We start from the raw sequence: 13286 nt of genomic DNA on the forward strand, positions 1-13286 counted from the left end.
ATTCATTTCTGAGTGTTAGACAAGAGCCCACTCTCGGGCCCTGGAAGGAGTCCCCCTTCCTGCAACAATTAGGAGAAGACAGGACAACTGGGTGCAAGGGGCTCTCTGCAGTTAGGTCTTTGTAAAGGACACAAACAGGACAACTGGTGAAACTTGATCTTGCAACTTCTCCATTAAGTCTGGAACTGTTAAATTAATTGAACAAGGAGGCCTTTAGACCGAAGGGGGTCTAATGCTCTGGAGGCCTGTAAAAGCAATCTAAAACCCTAAACCTGCGAATGCCTCCAGATTAGGAAATGGAAACCTAAGGACAAGCAATCACAAACAGCCAACTAGACTTTAAGCTACAGCCAATCCAACAACTCCCCTGCTTTGCTTCCACTTCTCCTCTACAAGAGTCTCCCCTCTCCCCCACCAGCCCCAGTGGGTAGAGTGTTCCTAATCACTTCCAGTTTGGCACTGACCAGTTCTAACTGATTTTTGCTCAAGTACACTCTAAAAATTTTTAATATGCCTCAGTTAATCTTTTAACAGAACTGCTACAAAATTAATGCTTGTGGGGTGTGTGTGTGTAATATATAAAGCAGTCACTGCAATTTTCCAAAATAACTTTCTTGCTTAGGGCCTGAGCATCCTTAGGTTTATATATGTGTTCTACCCCCTGTAGCAGACCCTGGCCTTAGAAAGTTCTCCCTGACCAGAGTGCAGAAAGAAATTCATTGCCTAAACAGTGTTTCTTACTTCTCCACTTCCTCACTTTGGCTTCAGAGTAAACGTAAGCAGAAGACGAACTTTTTGTTGTGATGTCTGTTTTCCTAACTGAGTTTCTCTCTCTCTCAATATGTACCCACTTTAAAAGAAACATATCTGGAGAACAAATGATTCTCGAAAGAGTGATGTTTCACAGTGATCAGAAGCCCCTCACCTCAGCCCAAGCTATGGCATCTTTTCCCTAGCAGAAGATAATCTCTTCTTTAAACAGGCTGTGTGACCCCTTCTCATTTCCATTACTGGAGTGATAGACAAAGACACAGAAACAAAGCAAAAAGGGATGGCGAGGCGGAGTTCCAGCATAAGGGATTTTCTGCCACACAACCCCCGACAAAGCCCTAGACGGTTGGCCCCTTTAGCGTTTGTGATGCAAATTTCTGGCCGGGCCCCAGAAGGGCTGCTGCAGTTGGAACTCCCTGAGCTCTGCTAACTGCAGCTCCAGGAAAGCAGACAGAGGGAGCTGGGAAGACACAGCAGGCTTCTCAGCTGGGGCCCACAGACCACACAGAGCAGGTTCTTTCCGACTCTGTCTGGGGAGCTACTTGCTCCTCCCCATGGCCTCTGTCCGAGGTGAAGTGCAAGACACACATGGTGTGACCTGTGCTGGGCGGCTGGCAAAGAGTCGCTGATGAATTTGGCCTGGCCTGGACCTTCCAGAACAACCAAGGATTATAAGAGATACTGAATTCTCTGAAGCAACAGCATGAGTTAGAGCCAACAATCCATGTCCGTGCAGGTTAACAAAGTTACTTTCAAAAAAGAAATTCATCTTTTGTGTGAAGACAAAATTTCAAAAAATGTCACACGTAGTCGCAAACTGTCATATGCATGCTTGTATTTTCTACGCACACACATACACCCATGTGCCTAACCCAGTGTCAGGAATATTCAGCACTTAAATAATATATACTTTGCTAAATGAATAAAACCTACAAATCCATTCTCAAGTGTGGGTGCCAGGCAACATCAAAGCCAAGACATCATTTCAGGGTGCTTAATTCAGGTCATAACTCAATTTTCACATCTCCTGAGAAACAGTCACAGTCACAGTTCTGATTCCAGCCAGGAGGAAACGATCTGAATAATCACAGTTTAATATGAAACTGTTCATGTGCTAACAATGACAATTGTTATAAACACAAACACACATAGCTATACATACGCCCAAACATCCTCATCTGTGTCATCTATATGACAGAAGGGGGAGGGGATTGATAGTTCATACAGCAAATGTGGTTTGTTTTTAAGACAATTACTTAAGGGCTTTACATATCTCTAAAACAACTACGGGACTCTTTGACCTGTTCCTAATACAGCCAATTTTGGAGAAATGACCAACCAAGCAAATAAAAAGTACTTATAAATTCCCCAGATCAGTGAAAGCTCCTCAAATACCTCACTGCTATTTTTCTTAGGAAAGCTAGAATCCCTAAGGAAACGCCAGCCCAGTATTGCCCAGGGTGTTAGGAATGGACATACCCCTGACATGCATGGTAAAGTACAAATTAGGACATGTCCACAAGCTATGGGGCTGTTCTTAATTTAACACAGCTTCAACATGTGTATATCCTCTGAATCAGGAATTTTATTCCAACAGAATAAATATTCACAGAGATTCTGCTGAAAGAAAAACTGATGAGAGAATGTTCATAATCCTGAAAAAACCTGAAAGCAGTGTAAATATCCAACAACAGAGGAATGGTTAACTCCACTCTGCATGTCCTTCCAATTCTCCTATTACACTGCGTATCAATCGTACCTCAACAGAGCTTTAAAAATGAATTAATAGGCAGATAACAAAAATGATGAGGGGAAGAATATTTAATCACATGGGAATATTGTTAGGTACAAAAAGCAGGCTACAGAGAGCATGAATAATATAATTCTACTTTTGTAAAGCCAGTGTACGTGTGTGTGTGTATCTAAAAGAATATACAAAAACAATATACACCAAGATGTTAAAAATGTTTGTCTCTGGAAAGGCAGATTACAAATGACCCTTATTCTCCTCCTTCTGCTTATTTACACTTATTGTTTAAACAATAAATATATTTTTTTTATTAAGGAGATAAAGCTAATTCAAAAAAAATGAGTTTTTCGTAAACATGTGAATTTAATTTCTTTCACTCTTAACTTTTCTGCCAGAGTGTTGCTACTGCTTACTCATATTCCAAGGGCATAATTTTCCTGTCATGTTGCCAAGTGGGAAACTATAAGGATCCTTTCATTCTTGGAAATGTTCCCCCTGCTCTTCTGATGGGTGAACAGTAGAAGGGCACAGGGTAAACCGTCCAATTGTCTACGTGCATAGCAGCATAGAAAAAGAACAGTGTTTCGTTAAAACCCACAGAAAAGCAGTGTTATTCACTACAATGGATTTAGAGTTGCAGGTACAATATTTTTTCTTTCAAATAAAATAAAATATATAATTTCTGAGAAATCTTTACAAAAAACCACTGCCCATTCCTTAATGGGCACCATTTCCTGGCTCAGGTTGGGGAAACAAGTTTCCCCACAAATTTATTTGCTTCTACATCGATGTTTCAAGCTGAAACTAGACATGGAATTTCAAAATTCCACAAGAATGGAAAAATTAAAATTCAAGTTTTAGACACTGTGTTCTGCCAAAGTGACACTTCCCCTTGCTCCTTTGTGGCTAATTTTTCCCCCATCGTCACTACTGGTACCAGCTGGAGAGAGACCTTTAAAAGCTCAGCCTTGGGCAATGGCAAACAGGCAAGTCCATCTTTGAATCTCATTACAGCTCAAAGTAAGCAGAAAAATTCCAGCTACATTTCTTCAGTGTTTCCTAAGTTTCCACAGGTCCTGCTCAGGAAACTTCTGCCTTTCCCAGCTGGAAGTCTGCCCAGGAGTCAAAAGTAAATGCCTTCCAAATTGTAGAGTCTATTTATTTGTGCAGTTTATATTCCAGAGGTTTCCTGTTAATTAATTAAAGTCTTGTTTAAGTTTAATTGAGAAGCCAGGTTTCCTTATAAGAAAACTATCTTTCTCTTTTCTTTTTCATCTGAGCAAAAGATCTGAAAATAGCTGCGCATTAAATGAGCAGCTTCTTAGCATGAGTTGCAGGACCTTGCAGAAGGAAGGGAGGAGGTTGTACAGCTCCAGTGCCCTCTTTCCTCCAACCCTAAGTGTAGCATGACCTATAACTTATATAAAATGGTGACGAGGGCACACACCAAGGTGATTCAGAGAGACATCATCCCTTCCCAGTAACATAGTGTGATGGGAAAGTGTAAGAGACAATGCAAACCGGAACTCACCCAAGATCTGGTCTTGAGTTTTGCTCATCTGTCTGAAATCTGGCTGCATGTGACAAATTGGGATGGCTTACAGATTATAAATAATTAAAATATTAATGAGGATGATACACTATAGAAAAAAAAGAATTCAGTCACTGTGGTTCACATAAAGTAAATTCAGTATTAACACGTGAAACATAGAGATATAATGCAGACCTCCTGTCCCCAGTGATCAGTCTTTGGGTCACTCAGTAAGTCAAGATGAATTATAGAGTAAGGCAACAGCACAGATGAAAAGTCCTAATGTTGACAAGACAATACATAGTATCAGTTTTTACTCTTTCTCTTCTGGAGCACAAAGTGGGAGTGTCCCTTTGATGAGTCTTATCAGCTGAATTGTGTCCCCCCCCCCCAAATTCATATGTCTAATCCCTGCCCCCAGTGCCTCAGAATGGGACAGTATTTGGAGATAGAGCCTTTAAAGAGGTGATTAAGTTAAAATGAGGTCATTAGGGTGTGTCCTAATCCAATCTGACTGGTGTCCTTATAAGAGGAGGAAATTTAGACACACAAAGAGACACCAGGGATGCTTGTGCTCAGAGGAAAGATGATGTGAGGACTTAGGAAGAAGGTGGCCCTTAGCAGATCAAGGAGAGAGCTGCAGAAGAAACCAAGCCTGCCAACACCTTGATCTTGGGCTTCCAGCCACCAGCACTGTGCCAATATAAATTTCTGTTCTTTAAGCCACCTGGTCTGTGCTATTTTGTTATGGAAGCACTAGCAAACAAATATAATGAGAAACTAAAAAAGTAAAGCCCCTAACATGCATTTTCCCTCATTGTCAAATATATAACTGCCAACCTCCAGAGGTACTGGAGCTCAGCTCCAGTCCTCTATTCAGGGCGCATATCACATGGACTCTGGCTTTCAGCGTATATACCATTGTAATTGTAATTATAATTGCAATTCTGATAAATCTGGAAGTATTAACACAATGTCATTCTGAATATTCCAGAGCTTACGCCCCTGGATACTTAGGTATCTGTGGCAGAACCACCTAATATTAGCAGGTTCCATTATGACTGGCTCTGATGCAGTGTTTTTGATACATCAATGACTGGGACTTAGATAAATCAATAAACATGAGGACAGTTTTACATTTTTATCTAACACCTTGTAAATGTGATGGAGGCAGAAGCTCCCAGGGCTCACTGTCCCACCAGAAGCAGTGGTGGGCGTGAAGAGGGGCCTACCACATGTGGCAGTCCCATGAAGTTGTCCACAGTTACCAGGGAAGGTGGCTGTAATCACAACTCGCAATCCACTGCTCACTAGTGGCCAGGAATGAGGGATCTGACACACGCTACACTAGATTTCAGCTGGAGCTTCCAACAAAGACAGAACCCTCTTTCTCCTTTTCCTTGGGCCAGTCTCTTGGATCCTTAAACTAATTTAACTTTCCTCAAGCTGTTTCAAGCTCCAACCCCAATTTTTCAGTAACCACTTTGGATTCTGGTAACACCCAGGATTTGAGATTCTCTGCCCTACTCTAAGCTGATGTTTGCCAAAAATGTAATGAGCAGAGTTTTAGTCATCGTCAAAAAAATAAATGATACCTGTCTACAATTGAGCCTTTCCAGATCACCCAGTCCTGCCTGCCAGTCCTCTTGGATTTGACTCCCCTGCCCCCATTCACTCCTAGATATTTTCTCTACTTCTTTATGAAGGCCTCCAACTCCAAACTCTAGAGAACATTCTTATACAGGAGATATTCTTGCTGTTACAAAACATGCTCTCTTTGAATGAGGGGGGAAAAAAAAGAATCTTCATTAGTGCCAACTACAGAGGCTAAATAATGCCAAGTGTAGGAGGAGACAGGAAGGAAGAAAGGAAGGAAGGAAGGGAGTGGGTCAAGATAGGTCTCTACCATGTACAGTCAGCAGGTCATTCTTTAAATCACCACGTACTGAAGAGAGATTTAACTGGCCCAGGTTTACACCCCAATTCTAAATGCTATTTATTCTTTCCTAACAAATGCCTATCTCAACTCTGCACATTATTGATTTAGCAAATTACTATGTAGTTAGCTGGCTCAGCATTCTCACATGCTCTAACTGGCACGCTCTAACAGTCTTCACCAGTTGCACCTGACTATACGGAAATGAGCAGTGTCCTGTGGACCCTACCCTGGTATTCTGTGGTCAAGGGAGTTATCTGTCCACACATGTAAAAGCTAGACCCATCTGGCTCTGTAGCCAGAGAATCACACCAGAAATCAAACCCTACCCTGAGAAGGTGAGCTCCCCAATGCCCATTCCTTCCTTGCTCATGGTAGAACTCAAACTCCTTCAAGGCCCATTCACTGATACCTCCCCCTCACCCCCCAGAAGGTTCCATGAGATGTAACTGGTCCAACCTCTAGACTCCCAGCCCTCAGGAGGAATTGTACCTCAACTGAATTCTGCCTCCATAAATATTTAGATGGCAAGGTTCACATCATTTAAAATTTTCCCAACTTCCACTTTTTTGCACACAATGGGTATCTAATAAATGTTTATTGTACTTAATCATAAATGATTAAGGACATGTATTTCATCAGTCAAGTGTTAATTTTTTTAAAAATTACTTCAGGGATGTCATTTCGACCTGGTTTAAGACTTTGAAACATAAGGAGGTATTCTAACTTTAAAAAAAAATGGAGTCAGGGAAGGAAATTTTTTTTTAGGGATAAGCAAAGGATGTGAGGGATTTATATTTTGAAGAATTATAATTTGTGTTGGAAAGGCCCTTAGAGATAATGACTGATATTTTTCCTTATAAATCTAAAATTTCAGAGATTGTCTTAGATAATGGCTAGTTGGTGGATGGAGTGATACATAGTGATACATTATGAAACCTCAGCCCACACATTATCTTAAATGCCATTTTTTTTCCCCTGAGCCTAGACAATTTCTGGCATTTAAAACTAGAAATTGCAAGTACAAGAAAAGTAACAAATACCCAAAACGTTACAAAGTACAGGACAGATTGGAAGTCTAGGTAAAAGATGCTTACTCAGTGCCGCTTTCCACCATCTGCGTGAGGAGAGAGATGCCATCCAGATTGATAAACTCCTGGGCAAACGTAACATCCCGGGAGAGGCTGGCCAAGTCCTTCAGGGCCTCCAGCTTGGCGTCCATACTCGACGACTGGATTCGTTCATGGAGCTGGTGGGCGTTTTGAGCCTCACCGGGGACAAAAACAAAGCACAGTATTCACGGAGGAAATCACAACAGACAAAATATTAACATCTCATTGAGAAATGAAGACTCAAAGGCCAAAAGCACAAGACCAGATGAGTATTACAAACCAAGGGCAGGTTTCCAACCATAACGACTCCAACTTCAGGCAATGCCTGTCAATTTCACAGCGGGAATCAGTTGCCCTCTTTTGACAGGACCCATATTCCCATCTCAAGGAAAAGCAAGAACCCAAGAACAGTAAAACCCCAGAAATGGAGCGGGTATGGCAGTGCGGAGGGGAGACTGTTTACTTTTTAAGTAAAATTATTATCTATAAATGACAGAAAGCTATTTGCTTAATTAAGCAATTACACAAATTTATACAGCATGTTCGCCCGTTCAGTCAATACTCTGAGTAATAACTGCCTACACACAATGTTCAAAAGCTTCATTAGACACCCAAATCATCTTTCTGGGTTTCGGAAAGTCTTCCAGCACAACACAATGGGGCTTGTAAATTCCACTTTTCAACAACCCGTATTTCACGTGCATTAGCTATTTACTGCGTGAATTTAAAACAAAATAATTACGCAACCAAATTAGCAGCTTTGTCTCCCATAAAAGTTCCCCTTTTTAAGGCATTTGCATGTTGCTTCTACATGCAGGACAGAAGTATACTGGAGGAGCTGAACTTCTAGATAATAACGTGTCTTCTGTTTTTCTCATTCACCCAGTCAAGGTTTCCATATCTACCTTTCATTTGGGACAGAAAGTAGGAAAAATAAGATAATAAATTTTTCTGCCTGTGTTTTTGCTTAATAGAAATAACTGAATATCTTTGTAGTTATTACTCAAAACTGCAATGGTTGAAGCACTCTGCCATTCTCATATTCTCCTTTGAAACTTGTCATATTTCAGAGAAAGGGGAAGAAGGTATATTTGACCCCAACAATGAGGCATCTTCTCCCAAACAGAAACTGATTAGAAATGTCAGAGGAGCCCCATGTGAACTATAACAGGGCTAAGATTGCAGAGCAGAAAAAACAGAACCCACACAGGAACTGAGAGCAAAGGGACTCCACCCCAATTGACCCGTTCCTCCCCGTCCAGCTTCCCTTCACTGTCACCTGGAAGCAGCCCCACAGAAAGAAGGGGATTCAGCAGGGAAACCAATGCAATCTTTCAGTGACCAAGACAGATGAAACCCATACTGCTATCACTTGGTCAGAGACATATACTATGGTCTCCCATGTAATTATAACCAAAACTTGACACTTTGCATCAGAAACTAGAATAGAAGAAGGAAGCAAAGAAAGGTGCAGGAGAATAAGAACCTTTCCTACTCATTCACTGATACCCACATAGCTGACAAATGGCTCAAACCCTAAATTCCATTTTTTAGAAAGGGAGAATCACTTTATCTTTCTACATTGTTCAAAGATGTACCATTCTCCAAACTTTTCAAATGGAGATACAGCATTAACAGTAACATACAATATTTAAACCAAGTGAGTCACTTTGAATTCCTTGAAAAATACATTTTTCTCCCAGCTGGAAGTCTGCATTTACTATAGAGATTATGATAATAAGGAGGACTCAAAAATGATTCCATTGTCATAATTAATAGTGTTTGGTGCTGTTAATACCACTAATAAAAACAGCTGACAGTTACTTAGTGATTTTCAGTTTTTGGCCGCGCTGCGTGGCTTGCAGGATCTTAGTTCCCCGACCAGGGATCGAATCCAGGCCCTCGGCAGTGAAAGTGCGGAGTCCTAACCACTGGACTGCCAGGGAATTCCCACCTAGTGTTTTTTATGAGCCACTATTCAAAATATCTTCCTGAAGGACTTCATTCAATCTATCAGGCAGGAGCTTTCATTATCTTCATTTGACAAAGGAAATGGAAATGTAGAGAAGTTAAGTAACTTGCCCAGGGTCACACAGCTTGTCCATGCTGGAGCTAAGATAGAGCCTGGGCAGCTATGCTCCTTCAAAATCAAAGACAGAATCCTCACTCACTGATTCAACAAATACTCCTGGAAGCTTACTCTGAGCCAGGCGCTTGCTCTATATATTTAGAATTCTGCAACGAACAGGCGGCAAGCTTCTTGCCCTCCTGGAGCTTACGTCCTCGAGGTGGGGGGCAGAAAATAAAACAAATTAACAGTAAGAAATTAAATATCGATGAGTTCATAGCAAAACCTAAAAGAGGAATGAGATAGTGACGGGTGGCTTTTTAAAATGGAGTGGTTTTCAGGGACAAGCAGCCTAAAAAGCAACATTGATGCAGAGATCTGATTGACAAGGAGTCAGGCACATCAGGCAAGGGCCGAGGAAGATATTCTGGGCAGCAGGAATGGTTAGTACAAAGGAGGTACAGGAGGAACAAGTCTGTCATGTCTGGAGGGACAGAAGGAGGACCGGTGTATCTGGGGTTGGAGAGCAAAGGAGAAAGTGGAAGGAGGTGAGGACAGGCAAGCAGCCTGGGCCAGGCGGCCTAAGGAGTTCATGAGCAGCAGAGCTGGAGGAATCCTGGGTGGTGATGAGCATCCCTGACTGAAAGGATGCATTTAGATATCTAGACAGATGTGTGGTACCTTTGGAGCTCTCAAAATAGCCTTATATTCAAACTCTGGAAGCCACCAAAATGTTCAACAATAGGACAATGGTTAAATAACTCATGATATAGTCATAGGATGAAATATCATATGGAATTAAAAATGAAACTTTCAGAGAATATAGGATAGCATGGGCACATCTTCATGATGGGATATTAGGAGAAAGGGGAGGATGCAAATATATTTTCTTGTTTGAGGGGCAGAGGTATATGTGTATGGGTGTGGGCGTGTATCCAGTGGAACATAAAGGAGAAGAAGAAGTATGTCAAATTTGCTCACCACCTTATTTCCGGTACCTAGAACAGAGCCTGGCATTTACCAGGAGTTCAAAAAAATTCCACTAAATGCATGAAGAAATAAATGAATATATATGCACACATATTTGCATAAATACAACCCAAGGAAACAAATCAAGATATGACCCATTGTTATTTATGAAGTGTAATATTCTACATAATGCTTTGTAGCAGGCTTCACTTTTCAAATATTCCATGAGTCTGCAATATTTTTATGTTTGGGGGAAAATCTACATTATTAAAAAATAAAATAACCTTAGTTCTGATTTTTCAAGCAGTTAGCACAACTGAAAAGAGTCTAGCAGCTATATGGGTGATTGTATCAGATAGTAAGTTTTATTTTCTGGCATTGTCCTAAGGATAGAAAACAAGTTTCGCCTTGAGCCCCTCAAACAGCTCAGTGTGACTGCCTAATGTCCTGGGCTGAGAAAGTTCTGGGCCCGGGCTCAGAGGGAAACAGCCTCCGAGTGATCACAGGTGAACACAGAACGGGTATGTATGGTAGAAGTGTGCCAGGTATTTACCATCTCTATTCTTTAAGGTCCTACGTAAAATTATTCCCAAGAAACTTCCAGAATGGTTCCGGGTCCATGATACCAATTAAGAAGTCATCTAAAATGTCCTTCACAGATATTTTCAAATGTACACTCAATATTGCCCAGCCATCAGACTACGCTTTCCTAGAATGTCTGCGATGTCCCTCCAAAATGACTCCTTCACACCTTTTCTTCTCTCCTTAAACTCCCCCATCCCCTGCTTCCCTCACACCAGTGATCTTGCCTCACATTTTATTGAGGAAATCAAAGCGATCAGCCAGGAGTGCCTGCACCTTCCTACTTCAAAAAGCACAGCCAGAGTTCCTTCATCTTCTTATTTCCAAGGACACGGCCCAGGGTCTCTACTCTCACGCTTTGCTTCTCCCTGATTCTATGCACCTGGCCCCTATTTCCTATCCAAGGTCAATCTTTCCCTGCAGCTCTAGAGCCCTTACCCTCTCACCTTCTCAGGTATTCTGCTTCTGTTTTGTCCCCCTTTCACCGGTACATCAGTTTCTCTCCCTGCAGTGGATCATTTCCAGCTGCAAACATATCTAATAGGTTGGTCCTGTCTTAAAAAAACAAACAGAAATGTACAAACCTTCGTACATTGAGCCAATCAATTCACTTCCAGCCAGGCCCTCATTTCACTGCGTCCACTCTCTGCAAAAGTTCTGGAATAAAGAGTGGGTCTAAAGCTGCAACTCACCTCACCTCATACTCTCTGTTCTCCTCACCTCCACGAGGCTTCCACCCTCACCCCTACCTCCGCGGACAGCAGCTCCATAATGCTACCAATACCTCTATGCAGCACACCCTCCTCGCTCCTCTGATCTTCCTACTGTCTCAGCAGCCTTCAGCACACCTAAGTGTTCCTTTCTTTCTCCTTGAGGCACTTTCTTCTGTTGGCTTCTTGGCCTCCTCCAAACCTGAGAGTGTGCCCAGGGCCCTGCCTTCCCTGTGGCGGACGACCTCACCCAGCGCATGGCCTTCCACGCCACGTACCTGTGATGGCTGGCACACCTGTATTCTCCAGGCTGCCCGACACACATTCCTAACTGCCTGGTTGACATGTTGTGCTCACGGGCACATAACAGGCATCTCGAACTCTTCCTTTTCCCCTTCCCAAACTTTCTGTTCCAGTAAACAGCACTACTGTTTATTGTGCCCAAATACCGGGCCATCCTCGCAGCCTCTCTCAAGGGGCACCACACCCAAAGTATCAGGAAGTGCTAGCGCTTGCCCTCTAACACTCCTTCAGACCCTCCGCATCCTTACAACGCAGGCAGCCCGCACCATCTTCGTCTCCTGCCGGGACTGCTGCAATGAACTCCTAACCCGCCCCCCTGCCACCTACAGTCTGTTCTTGGGCAGCAGCCAGAGTGATCTTGTCACTCCTCTGGCTAAAAGCCTCCACTGGCTTCTCTCTGAGTTAGGCTCATAGGGCAATGGAGAGAAATAGAACTTAAGACAGCTTACAATTCTTTTCAAGTTTCTCAGCTCCGTGGAGAGAAACTGGTTCCAAAAACTTTAATGGCCTCCCTGTTAAGAATCTCTGATAACCTGAATCCACAGAGTGAGTGAGATAACACTGCTTTTCTTTTCGCTAGGGTAACTGGCCCCCAAAATCAGTGTGACAAGCCCTCTGACCCAGATGCCTCTAATATCATTTCTCCAAACGAGAGAGAACAGAAAGGCAGGGTTATGCTTAGAGCTGACAAAGCAACAGTAGACATTTGATGAGCAGTTTTATTTAATATGTCCACACGGGCCAAATGAGGGATAAAAGGCAAGAAGAGCCCGGGTCATATCTAAAACGGCTCTTAAAAATCTAACAGTTTGGAATACTGGAATGGTTTTAGCATGGAATGTTATGATTCACCTCTTGTATACTGTAGTGACATTATGATATGTATTTGTGTGTGTATTTATTTAATTAAAAATAACACCAGCACACGGTATAGAAATATGTAAGTACTACCACAAGTTATAAAATGATAAATAAAGTCAGCCTAATGTTAACAGTTTCTTGTGTCCCTTGAGAATTATTTTTATTCTTTTATCAACATACATACACCTCCTTTCCTTGTGCATAACGCTGTCACTCCATACACAGTGTTCTGCAACCTGCTTTTGCACTTAATAATAAAAGTTTTAGATGCCTCTGAGGCAGCATGACACATTCTTTTTTACAGCTACACAGTATTCTATCACATGGTTATTACCTAATGCATTTAACTAGTCCCAACTGATAGACAGTTAACAGGTTTCAGTTTTTGATTACTGAAAGCAATGATGCATACAGCCCTGTATGGGTGTGTATGGTGTGTGTGTGTGTGTGTGTGTGTGTGTGTGTGTGTGTGTCCTGCAGTGCTTTTGTGAGTCTATCTATTGGATAAATTCCCAGCAGTAAAATTGTTAGGACAAAGACATATGTATTTTAAGCTTGGGTGGATACAGCTAAGTTGCCCTCCAAAGAGGCTGTACCAATTTATACTCTTGACACCACAGCGTCTTTGCCTCACACCTTGATTATCTAGGAGTGTAGATTTTCATCTCTTATGAGAGAAAGATTGAGTTTTTT

The 13286-nt window shown here is 42.0% G+C and overlaps 1 protein-coding gene across 4 annotated transcripts in view; it reads right to left on the reverse strand.

The window, feature by feature from the left end:
• ELMO1 (engulfment and cell motility 1) overlaps positions 1–13286 on the reverse strand; it is a 457219-nt gene that overhangs the window by 380744 nt on the left and 63189 nt on the right. For 2 of the 4 annotated variants that reach the window (XM_065884098.1, XM_065884096.1), the window contains exons 5-6: positions 7086–7255; positions 6120–6131 (exon numbers count right to left, since the gene is read on the reverse strand). In XM_065884098.1, the coding sequence (XP_065740170.1) occupies positions 6120–6131; positions 7086–7255 (182 nt within the window). The remainder of the gene's footprint in view (positions 1–6119; positions 6132–7085; positions 7256–13286) is intronic. The other 2 variants (XM_065884097.1, XM_065884095.1) reach the window with 1 other exon arrangement.

This window comes from Phocoena phocoena, chromosome 9 (assembly GCF_963924675.1).
Source record: "Phocoena phocoena chromosome 9, mPhoPho1.1, whole genome shotgun sequence".
NCBI lineage: Eukaryota > Metazoa > Chordata > Mammalia > Artiodactyla > Phocoenidae > Phocoena > Phocoena phocoena.